At 47.9% G+C, this 24012-nt stretch overlaps 2 protein-coding genes across 2 annotated transcripts in view; one reads left to right on the top strand and one right to left on the bottom strand.

Moving 5' to 3' along the window:
• NFXL1 (nuclear transcription factor, X-box binding like 1) overlaps positions 1-11277 on the bottom strand; it is a 129931-nt gene extending 118654 nt beyond the window's left edge. The window contains exon 1 of the mRNA XM_077279812.1: positions 10911-11277. The gene's annotated coding sequence lies outside the window, so the exon portion shown is untranslated. The remainder of the gene's footprint in view (positions 1-10910) is intronic.
• Positions 11154-22851, top strand: LOC143793134 (uncharacterized). Its single transcript, XM_077279813.1, has 3 exons — positions 11154-11236; positions 16636-16691; positions 19807-22851. The coding sequence occupies exon 3, from the start codon at positions 19808-19810 to the stop codon at positions 22166-22168; it is 2361 nt and encodes a 786-aa protein (XP_077135928.1). The 5' UTR covers positions 11154-11236; positions 16636-16691; position 19807; the 3' UTR covers positions 22169-22851.
• Positions 22852-24012: the final 1161 nt, after the last annotated feature.

The raw sequence follows: 24012 nt of genomic DNA, 5'->3' as shown, positions 1-24012 counted from the left end.
CGCATCCTGCAGACAACTTTGCAGGATGCGTTTTTTCTCCTAAACGACGCATTGCGACGTACAGCCAAAAACGCTAGTGTGAAAGTACCCTCAGTAACGCAGGGGAAAACTGTATAAAAAGTAATGGCAGAAGTCACATCACTAATGAGTCCATTTCTCCTTGCTGTATATTCACACACGCATAAGAAAATACTTGGAATCTGTCACCACAAATTTACACTTTAAACTAACCATATAGCCTTGTAAAAGATGGAGCAACAATAAAAATCATTCTATTTTTATGTCTGTTCCTCCATTGCCCCAACAAACATTATTGTATTATGCAAATGAAGGTGCTTGCTGCACCATAGCAGTGGAAATATGCCTTGGTGCCCCGTTCCACCCACTTATTTATACTACTGCCACAAAATATATGTTATGCAATTACTGTCCCTGTGCAGGGGAAAGCAGACAAAGCACTCTCTCCTCGCTGCTGACATTTCTTGGGTATAGCTATTTAGAGATGTTAGCAGCGAAGAGAGTAGGAGTTGTAAAGGAAGAGCGTTTTAAGAAAACATTTTTCACAGCTATTTATTAGGAACTAGGCAATCTCTTCTTAGAATATAGCTGATCTGACAACCAACGTTCCATTGCTGGAGGGAAAACGTAATATGAATTTATGGCAAGAGCGTGAGCCACCCATTACTGCCACCATATCATCTGGCTTAGGGTGATTTGCCACTTCTCAAATTCTCAGGCTGTGTACACACCATGGTATCCGGATTAGCTGCGGACCATTTGGCCCAAACTCAAACTCAACAGCCTCTAAGTTTTGTCATCGCCGCATAATGTGGGACGTTCTGCCTGCTCCAAATTAAATTGTAAAATACAAATACGTGGACGGAAGAGCCACGCTGATACACTGAGCATCAAAGCAGATCTCTGTTTATTACATCATCAGATGCATGTATATTTCTTGAAGGATGTTTAGAATTGAGAGTCCTCAGTGGTTGATACCTTTTAATGGCTAACTGAAAAGATGGTAACAAATTGCAAGCTTTCGAGACTACACAGGGACTCTCAATTCTAAACATCTTTCTATCTACTGGCTAACACGGTACCAAGATATATATCTTTCCTGTATGTATATTTCTTGGACATTCATTGTAGCAATATAATTGGCTCAGTTTATCTTTAAATATGTGCTGGCATTAGCATACATACATTTCATTAGCTAAAGGTAATACTGTCTACACCCAGCTGAAAAGTTAGGAGTGTCTCTATTCCTTAGGTCAGCTTCTCTCACTTTCCTTCCTAAAGGTACCGTCACACTCAGCAACTTTGCAAAGAGAACGACAACAATCCGTGAAGTTGCAGCGTCCTGGATAGCGATCTCGTTGTGTTTGACACGCAGCAGCGATCTGGATCCCGCTGAGCCATCGCTGGTCGGAGCTAGAAGTCCAGAACTTTATTTGGTCGTCAGGTCGGCGTGTATCGTCATGTTTGACATCAAAAGCAACGACGCTAACAATGGATGTAATGGAGCCAACAACCAGCGAGAACGAGAAGTGAGTCGCAGTTACGTCACTGGATCGCTCCTGCATCGGTCTGGAGTTGCTGTGTTTGACGTCTCTACAGCGACCTAAACAGCGACGCTGCAGCGATCTAGTTTAGGTCGGCTTGTTGTCTATATCGCCGCAGTGTCGCTGAGTGTGACGGTACCTTAAGTTTTCTCTAAGGGTACAGTTACACTAAACGATTTACCAACGATCACGACCAGCGATACGACCTGGCCGTAATCGTTGGTAAGTCGTTGTGTGGTCGCTGGGGAGCTGTCACACAGACAGCTCTCCAGCGACCAACGATGCCGAAGTCCCAGGGTAACCAGGGTAAACATCGGGTTACTAAGCGCAGGGCCGCGCTTAGTAACCCGATGTTTACCCTGGTTACCATTGTAAATGTAAAAAAACCAAAAACACTACATACTCACCTTCTGATGTCTGTCACGTCCCTCGCCGTCAGCTTCCCGCACTGACTGTGTCAGCGCCGGCCGGCCGTAAAGCAGAGCACAGCGGTGACGTCACCGCTGTACTCTGCTTTTACTTTACGGCCAGCACTCACAGTCAGTGCGGGAAGCTGACGGCGAGGGACGTGACAGACATCAGAAGGTGAGTATGCAGTGTTTTTTTTAACATTTACAATGGTAACCAGGGTAAACATCGGGTTACTAAGCGTGACCCTGCGCTTAGTAACCCGATGTTTACCCTGGTTACAAGCGAACACATCGCTGGATCGGTGTCATACACACCGATCCAGCGATGACAGCGGGAGATCCAGCGACGAAATAAAGTTTCAAACGATCTGCTACGACGTACGATTCTCAGCGGGGTCCCTGATCGCTGCTGCGTGTCAGACACAGTGAGATAGTATGTACATCGCTGGAACGTCACGGATCGTGCCGTCGTAGCGACAAAAGTGCCACTGTGAGACGGTACCCTAAGTCCGTTTTCTCTAAGTCTGTTAGGGTACTGTCACACAGTGCAATTACGATCGCTACGACGGTACGATTCGTGACGTTGTAGCGATATAGTTACGATCTCGCAGTGTCTGACACGCAGCAGCGATCAGGGACCCTGCTGAGAATCGTACGTCGTAGCAGATCGTTTGAAACTTTCTTTCGTCGCTGGATCTCCCGCTGTCATCGCTGGATCGTTGTGTGTGACAGCGATCCAGCGATGCATTCGCTGGTAACCAGGGTAAACATCGGGTTACTAAGCGCAGGGCCGCGCTTAGTAACCCGATGTTTACCGTGGTTACCAGCGTAAAAGTAAAAAACAAACAAACCGTACATACTCACCATCTGATGTCCGTCAGGTCCCTTGCAGTCTGCTTCCCGCTCTGACTGAGCGCCGGCCGGAAAGTGAGAGCAGATCACAGCGGTGACGTCACTGCTGCGCTCTGCTCTCACTGTATGGCGGCACTCAGTCAGAGCGGGAAGCAGACTGCAAGGGACCTGACGGACATCAGATGGTGAGTATGTACGGTTTGGTTTTTTTTACTTTTACGCTGGTAACCACGGTAAACATCGGGTTACTAAGCGCGGCCCTGCGCTTAGTAACCCGATGTTTACCCTGGTTACCAGCGAACCTCGGCATCGCTCCAGCGCCGTGATTGCAAAGTGTGACCGCAGTCTACGACGCTGGAGCGATACTCATACGACGCTGCGACGTCACGGATCGTGCCGTCGTAGCGACGAAAATTGCACGGTGTGACGGTACCCTTAGACAAAGACATTCCTGAGGGACACCTTATCACAAAACACACACACTGGCTCCATCTTTGAAAGCAGGAGAAAATATGTTGAATATCCACAAATAGAGTCAGGATAGATAAATATAAATCCTGCTCTCACAGACTTTTCATCTGCATCTCGGATTTTTACATCCATTTGGCATTCATCATTAATACATCACATAAAAATAATAATAAGAGAAAATAAAGTTTCATAAGGTAATAAATGCAATAGAGCATATAAAAAACATTTGATAACCATATGGATTCTTTTTTTTTTTTTAAACACATACACGAGCCTATTCTGAAAGCCACATCAGGGCATTGAATGCTGTGACTTTTTTTTTTTTACTTGCTGACCATCAGGCCGAACTTCCCCATTCACTTGCATTGGTCCATGTGCTTTTTGTGTGCACCATCCCCCAGGATAACCGAAAATGTGCCCGTATGAGTGAGACATTATAGGGGCAGATGATGAGCACGCCAATATCACTCATTTACTATCTGATCAGACCGCCAAGTTCCCATCATCATAAGCATACAAGCACCTAATGACGTGGCATACATGTTTATTGTCATAGAGAAAGGGATCAGTGGCATAACTCTATATGGAGGAACCATCAGCAGATTTGGTTTCCAGTATCATCTCTTGCTGATGACACCCAATTATACACCTCTTGTCCGTACATCACCCCCACCATAACACAAAATGATAAATACTTCAGAAAAACTAGGAGTACACGTCCAAAGTTTAGTATAAAAATTAGTACAAATTTTATTATATAGTAGTAATCATACATATAAAAAGACAAAGTCACAAGAAACAATACCACATTGTAAGAGTGAGAAAAACTGCGCCATAATGAGTGGCACCTGATGGGGATTCACTCACCTCATAAATACGGGATTATCACACTGCCCCCTGACGAAGCCGAGGCGAAACGCGCGTTGGGGCTCCGGCGATTACCCCGGGTGGTCTGCAGTATGGGTAAGATTTAGGGAACCATGCTTGGCACTTCATGCACTTTACTGGATTTGTTTCTGTACTTTGGGACATATGATAGGGTAATAATGACATACCTTTGTGCTGGTTATCCCTTCTCTGCCCAGTGATATGCACTTTTTTGCTTCAGACGTGATATGCTGACCTTACTCAGGGGTACTCGGCCTATTTTTTCAGTGCTGTCTCCTCAGTTTTTCTCACTGTTACAATGTGGTATTGTTTCTTGTGACTTTGTCTTTTTATATGTATGATTACTACTATATAATAAAATTTGTACTAATTTTTATACTAAACTTTGGACGTGTACTCCAACTTTTTTTCTGAAGTATTTATCTATGGTATTTGGAGTGTCCCTTATATTGATGGATATGCGACCCCCGGTATTTATTACCTGAAGACATGGCTATATGCATGTGTGGGAGTTTGCTTATGTCTTGGTCCATGTTGGGCTGTTTTCATCATAACACAAAATGCCAGGGATTGTCTGTCAGCTGTCTCTAACATGTCCTCCCCCTATCTGAAACTCAATTGCTCTAAAACTGAACTTCTACTAATCTACCTATACCTGATATTGCAATTGACTTGGGTGGTGCAATCATATGTCTCAAGCGGCACGCTCACAGGGCCGCGCTTAGTAACCCGATATTTACCCTGGTTACCATTGTAAAAGTTAAAAAAAAACACTACATACTCACCCTCTGATGTCTGTCACGTCCCCCGGTGTCCGCGCTGCTGCTCAGAGCTTCCTGCACTGAATGTGTCAGTGCCGGCCGGAAAGCAAAGCACAGCGGTGACGTCACCACTGTGCCCTGCTACTGCCGGCGCTTACACAGTGCAGGGAAGCGGACGCCGGGGGAAGCGAATGTAAGTATGTAGTGTTTGGTTTTTTTACATTTACACTGGTAACCAGGGTAAACATCTGGTTACTAAGCGCGGCCCTGCGCTTAGCAACCCGATGTTTACCCTGGTTACCCGGGGACCTCGGCATCGTTGGTCGCTGGAGAGCTGTCTGTGTGACAGCTCTCCAGCGACCACACAGCGACACTGCAGCGATCGGCATCGTTGTCGATATTGCTGCAGCGTCGCTTAGTGTGAAGGTACCTTAAAACCTAGCCCCCGTGTTTTTAAGCTTGCTTTAAAAACATATTTCTTAAACATGCTCAACACATCACTTCATTAATCTAACTTGTTCCCTCTTTCTACATTTTTCCCAGAATCTGGTCTATCCTATTCATCAGTCTCCACATCCTACGTGCACCCAGTAGCACTTGGTAACTGTACTCAGACAGATATGGATTGATTACCAGAACATGCAGATTTATATCATAACCCGAATTATAGTGAACACTGGACGATACATGACAAGCACTTTTTATCGTGCGTGCCTCCCCCCCCATATCCTAAAAACAGTGGCATGTAAAAGTTTGGGCACCCCAGATCAAGTTGCTGTTATTTTACACAGTTAAGCAAAGTGATGATGAAATTATCTGTAAAAGGGTTAAAGTTAAAGATAACACATTTCCTTTGTATTTTAGGCAAAATATAGTCATTTTTTACATTTTAAAAATTACAAAAAGCAAAATGGGCCTATGCAAAAGTTTGAGCACCCTAGTAGATTTGTGTGCTCAGATAACCTAGACCAAACTTTCAGACCTTAATTAGCCTGTAAGGGTATATTTCCACAGTCAGGAAACGATGCGGGTTGGACGCTGCGTTGGACGCCGGCAGCGCTTTGGAAGGAGCAGACATGTGCTGCGTCAACAGCGCTACAGGTTCCTGACCATGGAAAAATACCCTTAGGATTATGGCTTGTTCACGATCATTAAGAAAGGCCAGGTGATGCAAATTTCCCAGCTTTATAAAAACCCAGCCTCCTCTAACTTTGTGCCAAAAACAACAGCCATTGGTACTTCTATGCAGCTGCCAAGCACTCTGAAATGGTGGAGGCCCACAAAGCAGAAGGCTATAAGAAGATAGCAAAGCATTTTCAAGTTGCCCTTTCCTCAGTTTGAAATGTAATTAAGAAATGGCAGGTAACAGAAACAATGGAGGTCAAGATAAGGTCTGCAAGACCAAGCAAAATATCAGTGAGAGCTGCTCAGAAGACTGCAAGAGAGGCAAATCAGAATCCCCGCTTGACTGCAAAAGACCTTCAGAAAGATCAGACTTTAGAGTTGAGGTACACTGTTCTACTGTTTAGAGACACCTACACAATTATGGCCTTCATGGAAAAGTCATTAGAAGAAAACCTCTCCTGCCTCCTCACCATAAAATCCAGCATCATACATATGCAAAAGAACTTTTAAACAAGCCTGTGGAAAGAGGAGGCTAAAATGGAACTCTTTGGCCACAACGATCAATAGGTATGTGTGAACAAAAATGGGCAAAGAATTTCAAGAAAAGAACAGCTCACCAACCATCAAGCATTGGGGTGGAACAATCATGCTGTGGGGTTGTGTTACAACCAATGGCACAAGGAACATTTCACGGGTAGAGGGAAGAATGGATTCAATGAAAATTTCAACAAATTCTTGATGCAAACATAACACATCTGTAAGAAAGCTGAAGTTGAAGAGAGGATGGCTTCTACAAATGGATAATGAGCCTAAACATATCTTAAAATCCACAATAGACTACTGCAAAAGGCTTGAGCTGAAGGTTTAACAATAGCCCTCATAGTGCCCTGATCTGAACATCATTGAAAATTTGTGGCTAGACCTCAAGATAGCAGAACATGCAAGACAACCCAGGAGTCTCACAGAAATGGAAGAATGGATGAAAATTCCTCAAACAATAATTGAAAGACTCTTGTATGGCTATAAAAAGCTTTTACAAGCTGTGATACTGTCAAAAAAGGGGTGCTACTAGGTAGTAACCATGCAGGGTGCCAAAACTTTTGCATCGGCCCATTATCCTTTTTGTAATTTTTAAAATGTAAAAGATGAAAATATTTTTTTTTGTGCCTAAAATACAAAAGAAAATGTGTCATCATTAACTTTAGCCGTTTTAGAGATCATTTCATCTTCAACTTGCTTAACCGTTCACAATAACAGTAATTTTGACCAGGGGTGCCCAAACTTTTACATGCCGCTGTAGATTGTAAGTTTGGGAGCAGGGCCCTCACTCCTGTAACTGTTGAACTGTGGGTTACTTTGTAATGCATTTGTCTCTACATGTCACCATCATTTTTAAAGAGCTGTAGAATATGTTGGCGCTATAGAAATAACATTCTTATTATTATCCCAGCAATCACACATCACATCAGACTCCATCCCCAAGGTAACACATAGTACACAGCGCAACTGATTACAGTTATACAGGGTCATTTGCATGACCATAATGAAACTCTAATCTAAACTCGCCGGTCAGGGAGGTCGCCTACTTATAAGATAAGAGAACACAGAGGGTTTACGGTACATAAAGCGATAAACGATCTGCCGCATTCAGCTGATCAGGCCATAAACTTGTAGCTTCAATTGACAATGCTGGAAAAACTGCAGCAGACATTTTGGTAGGCAGCAGTCCGCTATTGACCATGACGAGCGATCACTGGTGTACAATTTCCAAACAATCTTGAACGTCTTTGCCAACTTTTATTTTGTGTATCGTGAACACTGAATAAAATCTCTGGTACATAAGTAGCAGCTATAAATCATGTTAAAGAGTTATTCCCAAAACAATATGCTATCCCTGTTCCTAGTGATCGCTGGGGGTCTACAGTCCCTATCTCAGGATCGGAGGGGCGTCCAGCAGTCAGACCCCCAGTAATCAGTCAGCCATCTCCTCGCCCACTGAACTCTGAGCATCTACATAATCGGCTCCAGGGATCAGTGGGGATTCCAGTGGTCGGACCGACAGCGATCAGTGAGCTATTCACTATCCTAATGATAGCTGCGGATCTACAGTCCCTATTTCAGGATTGGTGGGGTTCAAGCATTCGGACCCCTAGCGATCAGTCAGATATCCCCTTATCCCTCCTAACGAATGCTGAGGACCAGTTCTAAGAATCGTGAGTCTCAGCCGTAGGACCTCCAGCGATAAGTCAGCGATTGCATCTTACGGATTGCTGGCGGACCAGAGACACAGTTTCCTGGATTATTGGAGGTTCCAGTGGCAGGGCTGTGGAGTCGGTAAACCAAATTTCCAACTCCTCAATTTCCCTGACTCCGACTCCCCAGCACTGCCCCCTACTGAGCATATATAAGCAGGTTGCGGGATGCAGTGACGGACAGAAGGCAGATCAAGGGTTAAGAAGGGGTTTAATAAACAATAGTTACTCCTCGCAGGGAGATATGTACACAAGGAGCAAGGTTATACTTAATACAGAGAGAACTATTAGGGGGGAAGGTTTTTTATCGAACAGGGGATAATAATACAAATAAAACTCTTAACACTTTGGGCATCAGCCACGGGTGTGATCCTGCCTGTGACCGAGGAGGTTTAGATTATGTGACAAAAAAAAAAGGATCTGTCACAGTTCTGTGGAAAAAATGGGGGAAACTTCCCTGGCGTTAACGGTGTCCTCATGATGGCGGTGTCCTCTGGTGGTCCTGGCGATGGCGGATATAGTCTGTGGTATTATCACAGGCACTGGCCCCAGTGGATGAAGGGAGCAAGGAGGAATAGTCTCTTTCCTCAGCGGTGAGAGTCCCCACACTGCCGGACCCTGTGACACTGTCCTGACACACTCTATAATGGCCAGCCCAGTCCGCTGTGCCGTACCGATGAGTATCCTGTACACAGACCTTCCCTCTCGCAGTCAGTACTGCAGACCGGGGCGGTCTTGTCAGCGTCAGAGTCAGCAGTCTCTTAACGGTCCGCGATGTAAGCGGGGACAGCGGTGTTAGCGAGGACGGCGTTATCTCTGGCGCCTCAGCGGGTCCCCGTCGGTCGTTTCCTGTCACAGCGTCCGCTCATCCCAGGCTCCAGTCCGCGTCGCCTCACAGCTGCTCTACTCTGACAGGACTCTCCGGCGCGCACCGTTACCGCCTGAACTATGAGTTTCTGCACGCGCATTAACTGTCTGCTTAGCCACGCCCCCTTCTCTCCAGCACAGGGGCACCCCAAGCTCCCCCCTGTATCCTAGGTGACAGACCCGACGGGTCCGGAGCCGTTACGGATGAGGCAAGCCTGGTTAGCTTCTCCCCCTTACACACGTCCATACAGTGCAGCACAGGTTCATCTCCACTAAAAGCCGAGATCCTCCGATCAGGAACAGAACAGACATTTATAGGACATTTCATAACTTTCCCAATTTATTATGAAAACATTTACAGCACATCCTGCATCGTACTCCTGTACCCAATGTATTATATATTTTAGGAGTCAGTCTGTCCATCCTATAACCGACTACGCCCCGGACAGCCGTCAGACCCCACGGCCCCGGACAGCCCTCAGACCCCACGGCCCCAGACGGCCGTCAGACCCCACGGCCCCGGACGGCCCTCAGACCCCACGGCCCCGGACGGCCCTCAGACCCCACGGCCCCGGACGGCCGTCAGACCCCACGGCCCCGGACGGCCGTCAGACCCCACGGCCCCGGACGGCCGTCAGACCCCACGGCCCCGGACGGCCGTCAGACCCCACGGCCCCGGACGGCCGTCAGACCCCACGGCCCCGGACGGCCGTCAGACCCCACGGCCCCGGACGGCCGTCAGACCCCACGGCCCCGGACGGCCGTCAGACCCCACGGCCCCGGACGGCCGTCAGACCCCACGGCCCCGGACGGCCGTCAGACCCCACGGCCCCGGACGGCCGTCAGACCCCACGGCCCCGGACGGCCCTCAGACCTCACGGCCCCGGACGGCCGTCAGACCCCACGGCCCCGGACGGCCGTCAGACCCCACGGCCCCGGACGGCCGTCAGACCCCACGGCCCCGGACGGCCGTCAGACCCCACGGCCCCGGACGGCCGTCAGACCCCACGGCCCCCAGACCCCACGGCCCCGGACGGCCGTCAGACCCCACGGCCCCGGACGGCCCTCAGACCCCACGGCCCCGGACGGCCCTCAGACCTCACGGCCCCGGACAGCCGTCAGACCCCACGGCCCCGGACGGCCCTCAGACCCCACGGCCCCGGACGGCCCTCAGACCCCACGGCCCCGGACAGCCCTCAGACCCCACGGCCCCGGACGGCCGTCAGACCCCACGGCCCCGGACGGCCCTCAGACCCCACGGCCCCGGACGGCCCTCAGACCCCACGGCCCCGGACGGCCCTCAGACCCCACGGCCCCGGATGGCCCTCAGACCCCACGGCCCCGGACGGCCCTCAGACCCCACGGCCCCGGATGGCCCTCAGACCCCACGGCCCCGGACGGCCCTCAGACCCCACGGCGATCAGTTACTTCTTCATATAAATAAAGGCTAGCGGCATATGTCAGGAGTAACCCATTAATGGCCCCAATGCTCGGGTTTCTTTGGAGGGTAATGGGTGCTTCAATCAGCGGTGTGATTAGTGGCTGCCACATGTACAACGACCTGAGATTATACAGGAAATACACAAGCACCACGTCACTATGTCCACCATTATATATACACACATTGTGCTATGATAGGTCACCTGTCAGGCCCCATACATCACCGCAGCCATGTACTCCATATACCCTCCTTACATACCGCTGGGACATTTCTCCCCTTACCAGTCACTCCATAGCGGTGTAACAGCCGCGGATACAGCACTGAGAGCACGGCCGGCTCTCCACCGTGTAGCCTCCAGCAGAACTGCGGCAGAAATCGGCTACGACTACATTTCCCGGCATGCAATGAGTACACCGCGCCGCTTTCTCTATCAGAACGCTAGGACTGTGAGGACTACAAGGCCCGGCATGCACTGCTCCGCGCACCCTGCGATGACGTGTCACACTCCCATTGCAAAGCGGCGAGAAGTGCGGCTCCCGTCGTGCACCGCGGCGCAGTGTGGAGGAGAACTTGAGCCGTGTCTGCTGCAGGTTTCCCACTGGCGGCGGTGAGTACAATGTCCGGACAGTGCTGGGCCCCGCCGGTACCGGGACACGTTACCGTGGACTCCTGGTTCTTGTTGTGCAAGGGGGGATGGGAAACTGCACACAGCAATGCCCTAAGAGGAGCTTACTGCCGCTGCTTGCTGCAGGACTGACTGCTGCACAGTGTTTGGTTTTCCTATCAGATATTCCATAAAGGGCCATTACTTACCTAACTCCTCTCTCTGGCCCTGCAGTCACATCAGTCACCTGATAGCTGCAGCCAATCACTGGCTGCAGCGGTACGTGTCACCACCGAGGGGAATTATTAGCTTTAACAATCACATGACTAATAGCCGACACATGACCCCCGCAGTGGCTGCAGCGGTGCAGTTTAAGGATTTGAAGGCAATGTCAGGTTTTTGTTTTTTTTTATAAATCCCTTTAACCCGAGTATATAAGTAATCGCTCATATGTCACCCAGAATGAAGTGGGGCAATGGGGACCGGACACCACGAGAGGCTTCCCTGCATCATCCCGTATACTATCCTAGCATGGTACGGCCTGCACACTGCACATCAGTCCTGCCGCAGAGTGGGGTGATGGGGACCGGACACCACGAGAGGCTTCCCTGCATCGCCCCATAGACTATCCTGGCATAGTACGGCCTGCCCGCTGCACATCAGTCCTGCAGCAGAGTTGGGCGCTGGGGACCGGACACCACGAGAGGCTTCCCTGCATCATCCTGTATACTATCCTGGCATGGTACAGCCTGCCCGCTGCACATCAGTCCTGCCGCAGAGTGGGCGCTGGGGACCGGACACCACGAGAGGCTTCCCTGCATCATCCCGTATACTATCCTGGCATGGTACGGCCTGCCCGCTGCACATCAGTCCTGCTGCAGAGTGGGGTGATGGGGACCGTACACCATGAGAGGCTTCCCTGCATCGCCCCATAGACTATCCAGGCATGATACGGCCTGCCCGCTGCACATCAGTCCTGCCACAGAGTGGGCGATGGAGAGCAGACCTCACGAGAGGCTTCCATGCATCGCCCCATAGACTATCCTGGCATGATACGGCCTGCCCGCTGCACATCAGTCCTGGCGCAGAGTGGGGCAATGGGGACCAGACCTCACGAGAGGCTTCCCTGCATCGCCCCGTAGACTATCCTAGCATGGTACGGCCTACACACTGCACATCAGTCCTGCTGCAGAGTGGGGTGATGGGGACCGGACACCACGAGAGGCTTCCCTGCATCACCCCATAGACTATCCTGGCATGGTACAGCCTGCCCGCTGCACATCAGTCCTGCCATAGAGTGGGCATTCTGTGGCAGATCTGTCCGGTCAGTTGCTCACCAGGTTGTGGGTGCCAGCTCTCGCTATAAGGGAATGTGCACCCCTGAAGAGTGAACCTATAGAGGTTTCTGGGAGGAAGAGGCATCTTAAAATGTTGGGGGTTTTTTTGGCCACCAGCGTTTTATGTTTTTGAGCATTTTTTCAGCATTGTTGTGTCCAGAAAATGCCAGTAACATTTTTTTTTTAACCCCATTTAGCAATAAAAAAGCTGCTAGATGTTTTTCAAGCAAACACACTAAAAAAAAAAAAAAAAAGCCTAGCAGTCTTCTAAGCCTTCCTAATGACTTGTATTAAAAGGTATAGAGCGTCTTCAGAGCAGAAAACTCCTGAAGAATGGTCCAGTCACTGGTCGTCGCTTCTCTTAAAGGATTATATCTTTTCTTTTTTTATGGGCCTAAGAACTAACAGGCAAGTAGTTGTTACATACCTAACTGCCTGCTATGCTCGATGCTGATCTCTGCGTGCATACCAGGGCTGTGGAGTCGGTAAGCCAAACCTCCGACTCCTCAATTTCCATGACACCGACTCCACCAAAATGGGCTACGTCTCCGACTCCACAGCCCTGGTGCATACATCAGTCACAGACCTCTTCATCAGGCAATTTAGTGCTTTCTGCTGACATGTCGACAGTTCAGTGGCTTCTCTTCCGCTTTGCTCTTTCTATCGGCTGTGACTGCTGACATCATTCTGACTGACAGCTGGCTCCCCACTGCTTAACTGCGGGGATCCAACTGTCTATCAGCATGATGTCTGCAGTCACGCCCCGTCAGCAGAGCAGCCCCGATTAAAAAGAGCTTCTCTGTTGATGTGAAGCAGCTCTTTGCCGAATCCCGAATGGAGCAGGCCAGTAGTTGCCATGGTAAAAAAAATATAATGGACAACCCCTTTAACTGCTCGGCAACTTGAGACCTGCAGTGGATAAACGACACTCAAAAAACTGAACATGAACAGCGAGTCGGCTTTGCATAGAAATGTATGTGTTCATTCTTTTGAGTGTTTAGTTCACATTTTTTCAAACAATTTTGGAGCGGATCCGCCTAAAAAAAAAAATAATAATGTTGTGTGAACATAGCCTTACTCAACTTTATGGTGCTACTGATTGATATTAACTATTGAACTACTGCTGCAGTCTGAAGGAATACACAGAGTTGCATGCAATACTCTAGCCTGTAGCTATCACTTGGTAGTAAAAAGTGACCAGTCTTTGCTATCCGTGTTGCTCACCAGAGTATTCCCATTTTAGGATTTTTTTCTATGACTGAGTAGCTAGTATATAATAAAAATGATTTTGGGTGGTATGTCAAAAGCAAAAGAAAAGTTAGATGCTATAGGATTTTTACAGGATGAAAAGTGTGAAGTGGTCAAAAATGATGAGAAGGCTGAACTTTTAAATTCCAAATTTGCATCTGTATTCTCGAAGAAAGCAATTGTAACATCAACTGATCTTCACGGTGCTATCGAAGGAATAAAATAATCCACACTATCCATAAACTGAGAGATGGTAAGGGAACATTTAGCTAATTTAAATATCTTGCTCCAGATGAATTATATCCTAGGGTGCTGAAAGTTAGCGGAGGAAATTGCAGAACCACTAGCCAGAATCTTTGAAAAATCCTGTAGAGCAGGAGAAGTCCCAGAAGATTGGTTAGAACATTTGCCCTTCTCCAACCTTCAGAAAAGGAAAGAAGATGGAGCCAGGAAATTACAGACCAGCGAGCCTTGCCTTTATACCAGGAAATATCCTTGAACAAAGTATTAAACAGCATGTATGTAAATACCGTATTTTCTGGCATATAAGACGACTGGGCGTATAAGACGACCCCCCAACTTTTCCAGTTAAAATATAAAATCTTCTTAAAAGTCGGGGGTCTTCTTATACACCGTATGTCATCTTATAGGGCCGGTGAATATGTGCCTTTTGGCGTGGGGAGTGGTCCCGATGACGAAGAGAGGGGGCGTCTCACAGTAAAGTGTGAGTGGAGTATATCCCCCTATTACCTCATTGCGGCAGCGTGGGGGTCTCTGTGCTGGGAGCGGCAGCTCCTCTTCGTACAATGGGTGCTCTGTGCTGTGGGGCGGCGGCGCATCTTCTTGCAGCGTCGGGGCTTCTCCGGCATCTCCTCCAGGCCCGGAGGCAGTCCGGCAGCCCCATCGCTGTGATGCGGTGGCCTCCGGGAAAATGGCCGCCGCTCAGATTCAGATCTCATCTCCCGAGATCTCGGGAGACGAGATCTGAATCTGAGCAGCGGCCATTTTGCCGGAGGCTGCGATGCGGTGGCCTCCGGGAAAATGGCCGCTGGGGGCGGCGCATGCTCAGATTCAGATCTCGTCTCCTGAGATCTCGGGAGACGAGATCTGAATCTGAGCAGCGGCCATTTTCCCGGAGGCCACCGCATCACAGCAATATGGCTGCCGGTGCCTCCGGGCCTGGAGGAGATGCCGGAGGAGCCCCGACGCTGCAAGAAGATGCGTCGCCGCCGCCCCAGAGCACCCACGGCACGAAGATGCGCCGCCGCCCCACAGCACAGAGCACCCACGGCACGAAGAGGAGCTGCTGCTCCCAGCACAGAGACCCCCACGCTGCCAAAATGAGGTAATAGGGGGATATACTCCACTCACACTTTACTGTGAGACGCCCCCTGTCTAAGTCATCGGGACCACAACCCCCCCAACACCCACCATATGCACATTTTATCTGTACCCGGCGTATAAGATGACCCCTGACTTTTAAGAAGATTTTGAGGGGTTAAAAAGTCGTCTTATACGCCGGAAAATACGGTACTTGGATAAGAGTACAATAATTAACCAGAGCCAGCATAGGTTTGTAGCAAACAAGTCATGCCAGACTAATCTAAATTCCTTCTATGATGGAATCACTGACTTTGTGGATCATGGACATGTGGTAGATACAGTATCTCTCGACTTCAAAGCATTTGATAAAGTATCTCAGTGATCGTGCTCAAAGAGTGATAATAAATGGTTGCACATCCAATTGGAAGAGTGTTTCAAGTGGAGTGCCACAAGGCTCTGTCCTGGCCCTAGTGTTGTTCAACATTTTTATAAAAGATCTAGATAAGAAAACTGAAGGTAAACTGACAAATTTGCAGACTATGCAAAGCTAGGAGGGATAGATAACACTAGAAAAGACAGGATTCAGAAGGATCTAGATGAGCTTGAACAATGGGCAACGACTAATAGAATGATATATAATGAGAAATGCAAGATCTACATCTGGGCAAGAAAGACAAAAATTACATGTACAGAATGGGAGAATAGAACTATGCAACAGCACGTGTGAAAAAGACTTGGGTATACTAATAGATCACAGCAAAAAAGGCAAGCACATTTCTAGGATGTATTAAGAGTAGAGTTGAGCAAATTTGTTCGGGTCCCTGCTTCTTTGGCAAGCTATAGCGCTTACCAAATAAACTGCAGAGGGAACCCGGATACATGGAGTGCGCCGGCTGATCAGCTGTCCGGCTCCACAGCTGCATGTGTCATGGCTGTGTCAGTCTCCCGAGATGATAAAAACAAGTTAATTATACTCACCTGGGGGGCGGTCCGGTCCCATGGGCGTCGCGGTCCGGGTATGGCACCTCCCATCTTCATACGATGACGTCCTCTTCCTTGCTTCTGTCGCGGCTCCTGCGCAGGCGTACTTTATCTGCCCTGTTGAGGACAGAGCAAAGTACTGCAGTGCGCAGTGACGGGAAAGGTCCGAGAAGCCGGACTGCGACGCCCATCGGACAGGACTCTCAGGTTACATCAGGGGCTTGTCTACAGCATTACAGAATGCTGTAGATAAGCCCCTGATGGCGGAGGCCGAAGCTTATATACGAAAAAGTAGGTGACAGATTGCCTTTAACAGAAAGGGATTTCCCAAACCGACAACTGTTGTATTCCTAATAATATGAAGACCCAGGAACCCAGGATCATTTCGTCATGTATGACCAGCGGATGCTTTACCTGCACAGCTTCCCCTAATGTGAAATAAGATTTGTGTATTGTGGGTTAATTATGCGATGGATGGATATCATTTCTCTGTTTTTCTTTTTTTATTTTCAGGGCTCTTGGCTTCCACCGAAATAAAGTTATTGAAACCCTTCTCTTTGAGTAAAAAGGTAGGTTTGTGTGCAACGTTATATTTTTTTCATTTATGAATATTTCTTGTCTTTTATCCCTAAACTCCAAAGTACGTACATACGGTAATTAGTTATCTGACATTTTTGGCATCAAACATTTATTATAACGGTGTTATACTTTTTTTTTCAACAACCTTTTTCTGAATACAGTTTTTGCAATAATTGGACTATGTCGTCCCCTAATGAGTTTGGCAGAGAGCTGATTTACTAAGAAAAGTCTTGTCTAGCCGCTGCAGGCTTAGTTTGTCCACTACTTTAGCATTCATGAGCTATCTTTAGTATAGGTCATCATTGTCTGATCAGTCGAGGTCCGGCACACTCACCGATCAGTTGTTCCTGGTGGCGGTTGGCGGTGGCTGCCTGCCGGAAATGCTCACTTATGAATCTGGCCATCTTCTGATATTGGTCGTGACTGGCTACTACACTCCCTCATCACATTGATTTGAATAGGAGACAGATTAGTACCCTACCATGGCCACTATCAAAAGACGGCCAGCTCCTCAAGTGAGTACTTATGGCCACTGCCAGCGAGAACAGCTGATTGACAGGAGTGTCAGATGTCAGACCCTGACTAGTGTTGAGCGATACCGTCCGATACTTGAAAGTATCGGTATCGGAAAGTATCGGCCGATACCGGCAAAGTATCGGATCCAATCCGATACCGATACCCGATACCAATACAAGTCAATGGGACTCAAGTATCGGACGGTATTCCTGATGGTTCCCAGGGTCTGAAGGAGAGGAAACTCTCCTTCAGGCCCTGGGAACCATATAAATGTGTAAAAGAAAGAATTAAAATAAAAAATATCGCTATACTTTACCTCTCCGACGCAGCCGGGACCTCAGCGCAGGAACCGGCAGCGTTGTTTGTTTAAAATTCCCGCTTTTACATGGTTACGCGAACTCCCGGCTTGTGATTGGTCAGGGCGCCCATGTTGCCGGGCCGCGGACCAATCACAGCAAGCCGTGACGAAAATACGTCACGGCTTGCTGTGATTGGTCCGCGTCCCGGCAACATGGCCGCCATTAACCAATCACAAGCCGTGACGTCACGGGAGGCTGGACTTGCGCGCTTTTGAAAAAGCGCGCGTGTCCAGCCTCCAGTGACGTCCCGGCTTATGATTGGTCACGGCGCCATGTTGCCGGGACGCGGACCAATCACAGCAAGCCGTGACGAAAATACGTCACGGCTTGCTGTGATTGGTCCGCGGCCCGGCAACATGGCCGCCATTAACCAATCACAAGCCGTGACGTCACGGGAGGCAGGACAAGCGCGCATTTTAAAATTGCGCGCGTGTCCAGCCTCCCGGCTTGTGATTGGTTGATCGCGGCGCAACCAATCATAAGCCGGGACGTCACTGGAGGCTGGACACGCGCGCTTTTTCAAAAGCGCGCAAGTCCAGCCTCCCGTGACGTCACGGCTTGTGATTGGTTAATGGCGGCCATGTTGCCGGGACGCGGACCAATCACAGCAAGCCGTGACGTATTTTCGTCACGGCTTGCTGTGATTGGTCCGCGGCCCGGCAACATGGGCGCCCTGACCAATCACAAGCCGGGAGTTCGCGTAACCATGTAAAAGCGGGAATTTTAAACAAACAACGCTGCCGGTTCCTGCGCTGAGGTCCCGGCTGCGTCGGACAGGTGAGTATAGCGATATTTTTTATTTTAATTCTCTCTTTTACACATTTTAACAATGTTAAAATGTGTAAAAGAGAGAATTAAAATAAAATGTTGTTCCGATACCCGATACCCGATACCACAAGAGTATCGGAATCCCGGTATCGGAATTCCGATACAGCAAGTATCGGCCGATACCCGATACTTGCAGCATCGGAATGCTCAACACTAACCCTGACCGATCAGACATTGATGACCTACCTAAGGATACCTCTTTAATGTAGGATGACGTGACTGTTCAAATGGCAACCAATTATACAGAGCTGCTGTCCAATATAGGAGGGATGGAGATAGAAGTGTAGGGAATCCAGAGTACATCATCACCTAGTCCCATGAGTATTGGACATTTCTTCCCTCTATTTCTGTGACTTAAGGCTGAGTCACACATAACGATATCGTTGCAACGTCACGCTTTTGGTGACGTAGCAACGATCCCGCTAACTATCTCGTTATGTGTGACAGCGACCAACGATCAGGCCCCTGCTGGGAGGTCGTTGGGGAATGATCAGGACCATTTTTTGGTCACTGATTACCCGCTGTCATGGCTGGATCGGCGTGTGTGACGCCGACCCAGCGATGTGTTCACTTGTAACCAGGGTAAATATCGGGTTACTAAGCACAGGGCCGCGCTTAGTAACCCGATATTTACCCTGGTTACCATTGTAAAAGTTAAAAAAAAAAAACAGTACATACTCACATTCTGATGTCTGTCACGTCCCCCGGCGTCCACAGGGTTAAAACTGCTTTCGGCAGGAGCGCTGCGCACGCGCTGCTGCCGAGAGCTTCCCTGCACTGACTGTCAGCGCCGGCCGTAAAGCAGAGCACAGCGGTGACGTCACCGCTGTTACTGCCGGCGCTGACACATTCAGTGCAGGGAAGCTCTCGGCAGCAGCGCGTGCTTTAGCAGCGCTCTTGACGAAAGCAGTTTTAACCCTGTGGACGCCGGGGGACGTGACAGACATCAGAATGTGAGTATGTAGTGTTTTTTTTTTTTTTTACTTTTACAATGGTAACCAGGGTAAATATCGGGTTACTAAGCACGGCCCTGCACTTAGTAACCCGATGTTTACCCTGGTTACCCGGGTGCTGCAGGGGGACTTCAGCATCGTTGAAGACAGTTTCAACGATGCCGAAGTCGTTCCCCTGGTCGCTGGAGAGAGCTGTCTGTGTGACAGCTCCCCAGCGACCACACAACGACTTACCAACGATCACGGCCAGGTCGTATCGCTGGTCGTGATCGTTGGTAAATCGTTTAGTGTAATGGTACCTTTATTCACATGCGTGTTATTTGGTGTCAACACTGAAAATGATAGAGGGATTTTCCAGCTTTGCATTTCTAATATCAAGCGTAGCTACACCTACCAGAGCACACAAACATATTTAGTAGCATAAATATTTTCTTTTTCTTGGCCTACAGGATGCCAGCATGCATGGTGAAGGGTTGTCCCTCTGGTGGGCGACATCATGAAGAAGGTGTTACGCTTCACGTATTTCCCAAGAACAAAGAGATGATCAAATGTTGGCTGGCACAAACCGGACAGAATTTCGGTGATCTAGATGAATTTGCAGAGAAAGTACTTGAAGGAAAAAAATCAGACAAATATCGAATGTGCTCTAAGCATTTCTCTCCAGGCTCCTATGTCATAGCTGAAGGCTGGAGAAAAGCTTTAAGAAAAGATGCCATCCCCACCATCTTTGATATCATCCCATCCCCAGCTCTCCCATCCTTTCAGAAGCGACCATTCAAGAGGCAGAGGCTGGAAGATTCAGTTACCCCAATGCTGATGACGGTTTATGAAGATCCTGGTCCTTCTTCTGGTTTTTGTTATCATTGTGGGCAAAGGATTCTTGCAAATACCACAATGAGATCTATTGGGGTGGGAACTGATTTCTATGTGTGGAGGAAGGATTGTTTTACCCAGTCAGACCCCAAAATGGGCTGCAGAAATGTATCTACAGAAACAAAACTGAAAAAGTATCACAAGCGAGTACAATGTAGGATACGAGTGAAAACCTCGAACTCTGATTTTTCACCGATTCCTCTTGAAAACTCTGTAGATGAAGGTTCTCCTGTGTTACAGTATGTTGTCCCATCAGATGATTATCAAACCCACATCTCCGAATCTGAAAGTCAAACTAATGACAGTGGACCTGAATACACAGATGGAGGAGTATCTCCCACTCCAGATGTCTTCCAGTTTACATCTGAAACTTCTTTATCAATGGATACTGACTCTAGTCATTTCAGCAAAAAACATGAAATTGACTCCACCTTCCATCCCTCCAAAGAGTTTTCCATGGAGCCCGAAGAAATGTATAACTCTGATCCAGATCTGCGTGAAGCTGGCCTTACGTCCGACTGCTCAAGCCAAGACGATCCCATAAAGGAACATAAATTCATGGTATTTGAAAGCTGTCTTGATGCCCTGATCTATAAAGTACCTTGTCAATATCAAGGGCGATGTTGGAAAGCAATACGAAAAATAGAGAAAAAAAGGATCGGGTCTTTTATAAGCATCTATGTAACATGTGTAGACAGTCACTGCTACTGTCTATGGGAAAGCCAACCCAAAATTGGGCTTGTGCCAGTAGGAAATCTCCTTTTGTCTTCTGCAGTATTGTGCAGTGGGTCATCTTTCATGAAGACCCAGCACTTATTTGGTTTGCTGGGACTTTTGAACATCAGTAAAGTCACATATTTTAAGAACCAGGTACAATATTTATTTCCCTCTATAAATCAAAAGTGGGAAGAAGAGCAGAGAAAAAACTTCAAAATGTTGGCGGCAAATCCTGTGTGTTTGACTGGTGACAGCAAATATTATCTCCCCAGTGACAGCACTAAATATTGTGTATACACCATGATGGATGCACTATCTAAAAAGATGATTGGTTTTCATATTGAACGAGTAAGGGCCGCAGTGCCATCTTCCTCTTTGGAAAAACGAGCTTGCAAAAAGGTCCTCCGGAACCTGCTTGATCAAAAACTGCATGTGAAGATGGTATGCACAGCACGTCGCGTTGGCATAAGAAAAATGATAAAACGGGAATTTTGTACTATTATTCATCAAGTTGATGCTTGGCAAATGGCCAAGTCTGTGGGTAAAAAAATAGAGCGAGCAAGTCGTAAAAAGAATTGTTCGGCTTTATCATCATGGGTCAGCCCCATCATGTCACACCTTTGGTGGTGCGCCAGAACCTGCGATGAGAAACCAGATGTCTTAGTGCAGAAATGGAATTCTCTATTGCATCATGTAGTGAACACACATTCATGGCAAGCAGGGAATGGATATGAACATTGCCGGCATGATGACATCCCACTGGATGTCTGTCGGCGTCGAAAATGGCTCTGTAAGGGAGGCAAAGCGCACAACTACCTTAAGACAATAGTGCTCAATAAAAGGCTTCAGCAAGACCTCAGACATCTGTGTCAGTTGTGCAACAGCGCTGAGCTTGAGGTCTACCATGGTGCTACTTCAAAATACCAACCCAAAAGAGACCCCTTTTTTGTTGAAGACTTGGTGGCAAGAACACAGTTAGCGATATTGGATCACAACAACAATGTTAAGCATGTACAGGCGATGGTGATGCGCGGAACTAACACATGTGAGCCTTTGTGTACCCCAAGGATTAATGTAGAGAACAATGCACGAAAACACTGGTTTCGGAGAGCGTTGTACGAGGCGAGCAACCATGAATTTTTGTTTGCAATTATGAGAGACGTCTTGGTGTTCGCAAGTGGAAGTCAGCACACAGACGTCCCTATGGTGGTTAGAACTTAGCTTCCTTGCCAAAACAAAGCCATTCAGATCTGACTGAGTCTTATTGAAGGACGCGTTATATTCACTTTACAGCTTTTGTACTGTTTTTATTTCTATTTTTTCATGAATTAACTGTTTATTACAGTTGGTCAATGCAAACCTGTCATGACCAGAAATACTATTTATCTGCAGATATGAGAGTAATCTGAAGGTAAATAACATTAAAATCCTGACTGCCTTACTGTAAGTGCGGATACAGGGAGAAAATGAACTTTTGTTCACCCTGTGACCACTTATTTCCAGTTATAGGGGTGATGCAGGCAGCAATTACAGTCGCTGCTTACTTTACAGAGTGAGCACTGTGAAGGCACCCCTGCACTTTGATTCACAGCCTGCTTACACATATGCTGCACACACACGCACTGCAGTGCTGACTGTCAATCAAAATGCCTCCCCTATCCCCTACGACTGGAAGCGAGGGGCTGTAGGGAGGATGTACAGTACAGATCAAAAGTTTGGACACACCTTCTCATTTAAAGATTTTTCTGTATTTTCATGACTATGAAAATTGTACATTCACACTGAAGGCAGGCAGGCAGGATTTTAAAACAATTAACCTTATATCTTCATCCAAATTGTGTTTCTGGGCAAGACTTTTTCGCCTTTTTAATTTTAATAACTAAATAAACCAACGCATTATCTATATTGTGGCTTTTGTATTTATGTGAAGAGGATTGTTTATCGTAATAGAAAGAAGAAACCAGAAATTGTTCCAAATGCAGAATTGCTATTTTATAAATGTTTCCTGGATTTCTGTGGAGCAGACGGTCCATCCATGTGTATAAAAGACAGTGCTCTATGTACAATCCCTGGCTGCTCCGCGCACCAAACAGGGGGCCCACATAGACCAGCACACTGCTCTCCTGAAATACTCTGCGCTGCGGTCACCCTGCTCCCTCCACCACATATCTCCCAGAATCCTTGCTGGCTGCCATCCTCGGTGACTGTCTACTTGTCAGTATAAGGCTTTCACACTAGCGTCAGTACGGGCCCGTCGCAGTGCGTCGGGCCGACGTACCGACGCATGCTGTGAAAGAAATGCCCGACGTGGTAGCGGATGTAGTCTTACGACGCTTCCGCTGCCCCATTGTAAGGTCCGGGGAGGAGGGGGCGGAGTTTCGGCTGCGCATGCACGGTCGAAAATGGCGGACTCGACGCACAAAAAAAACGTTACATGTAATTTTTTTTGTGGCGGTGGTCCGCCAAAACACGACTCAACCGTCGCACGGTGGTTGCGACGTGTGGCAATACGTCGCAATGCGTCGGTAATGTTAGTCTATGGGGAAAAAACACATCCTGCAGACAACTTTGCAGGATGTGTTTTATCTCCTGAACGACGCATTGCGACGTACAGCCAACAACGCTAGTGTGCAAGTAGCCTAAGGCTGCCGTCACACATTCAGTATTTGGTCAGTATTTTACCTCAGTATTTGTAAGCCAAGACCAGGAGTGGCTGATAAATGCAGAAGTGGTGCAGATGTGTCTGTTATACTTCTCCTCTAATTGTTCCACTCCTGGTTTTGGCTACAAATACTGAGGTAAAATACTGACCAAATACTGATAGTGTGACGGCAGCCTTACTCTGCAGTCACCAACAAAATGGCTGCTCACTGGGTTCCTGAATATCATCCTCTTATCCCTTAGCAGACACCCAGAAGGGAAGGAGAGGAGACATCACACACGTCAGCAGACTCCGCCCATAATTACTGCAGTGCTGTAATGTGAGCTTGTTGTACACGAGGTTTTTCTGAAATTTCAGCAGCTGCTCCCCCTAGTGTTTAAAAGTGGAAATTCCAAAACTTTTC

This window comes from Ranitomeya variabilis, chromosome 1 (genome assembly GCF_051348905.1).
Source record: "Ranitomeya variabilis isolate aRanVar5 chromosome 1, aRanVar5.hap1, whole genome shotgun sequence".
Classification (NCBI taxonomy): domain Eukaryota; kingdom Metazoa; phylum Chordata; class Amphibia; order Anura; family Dendrobatidae; genus Ranitomeya; species Ranitomeya variabilis.
Note: the sequence above shows the minus strand (reverse complement) of the source record. Positions and strands in the feature narration are given on the sequence as shown.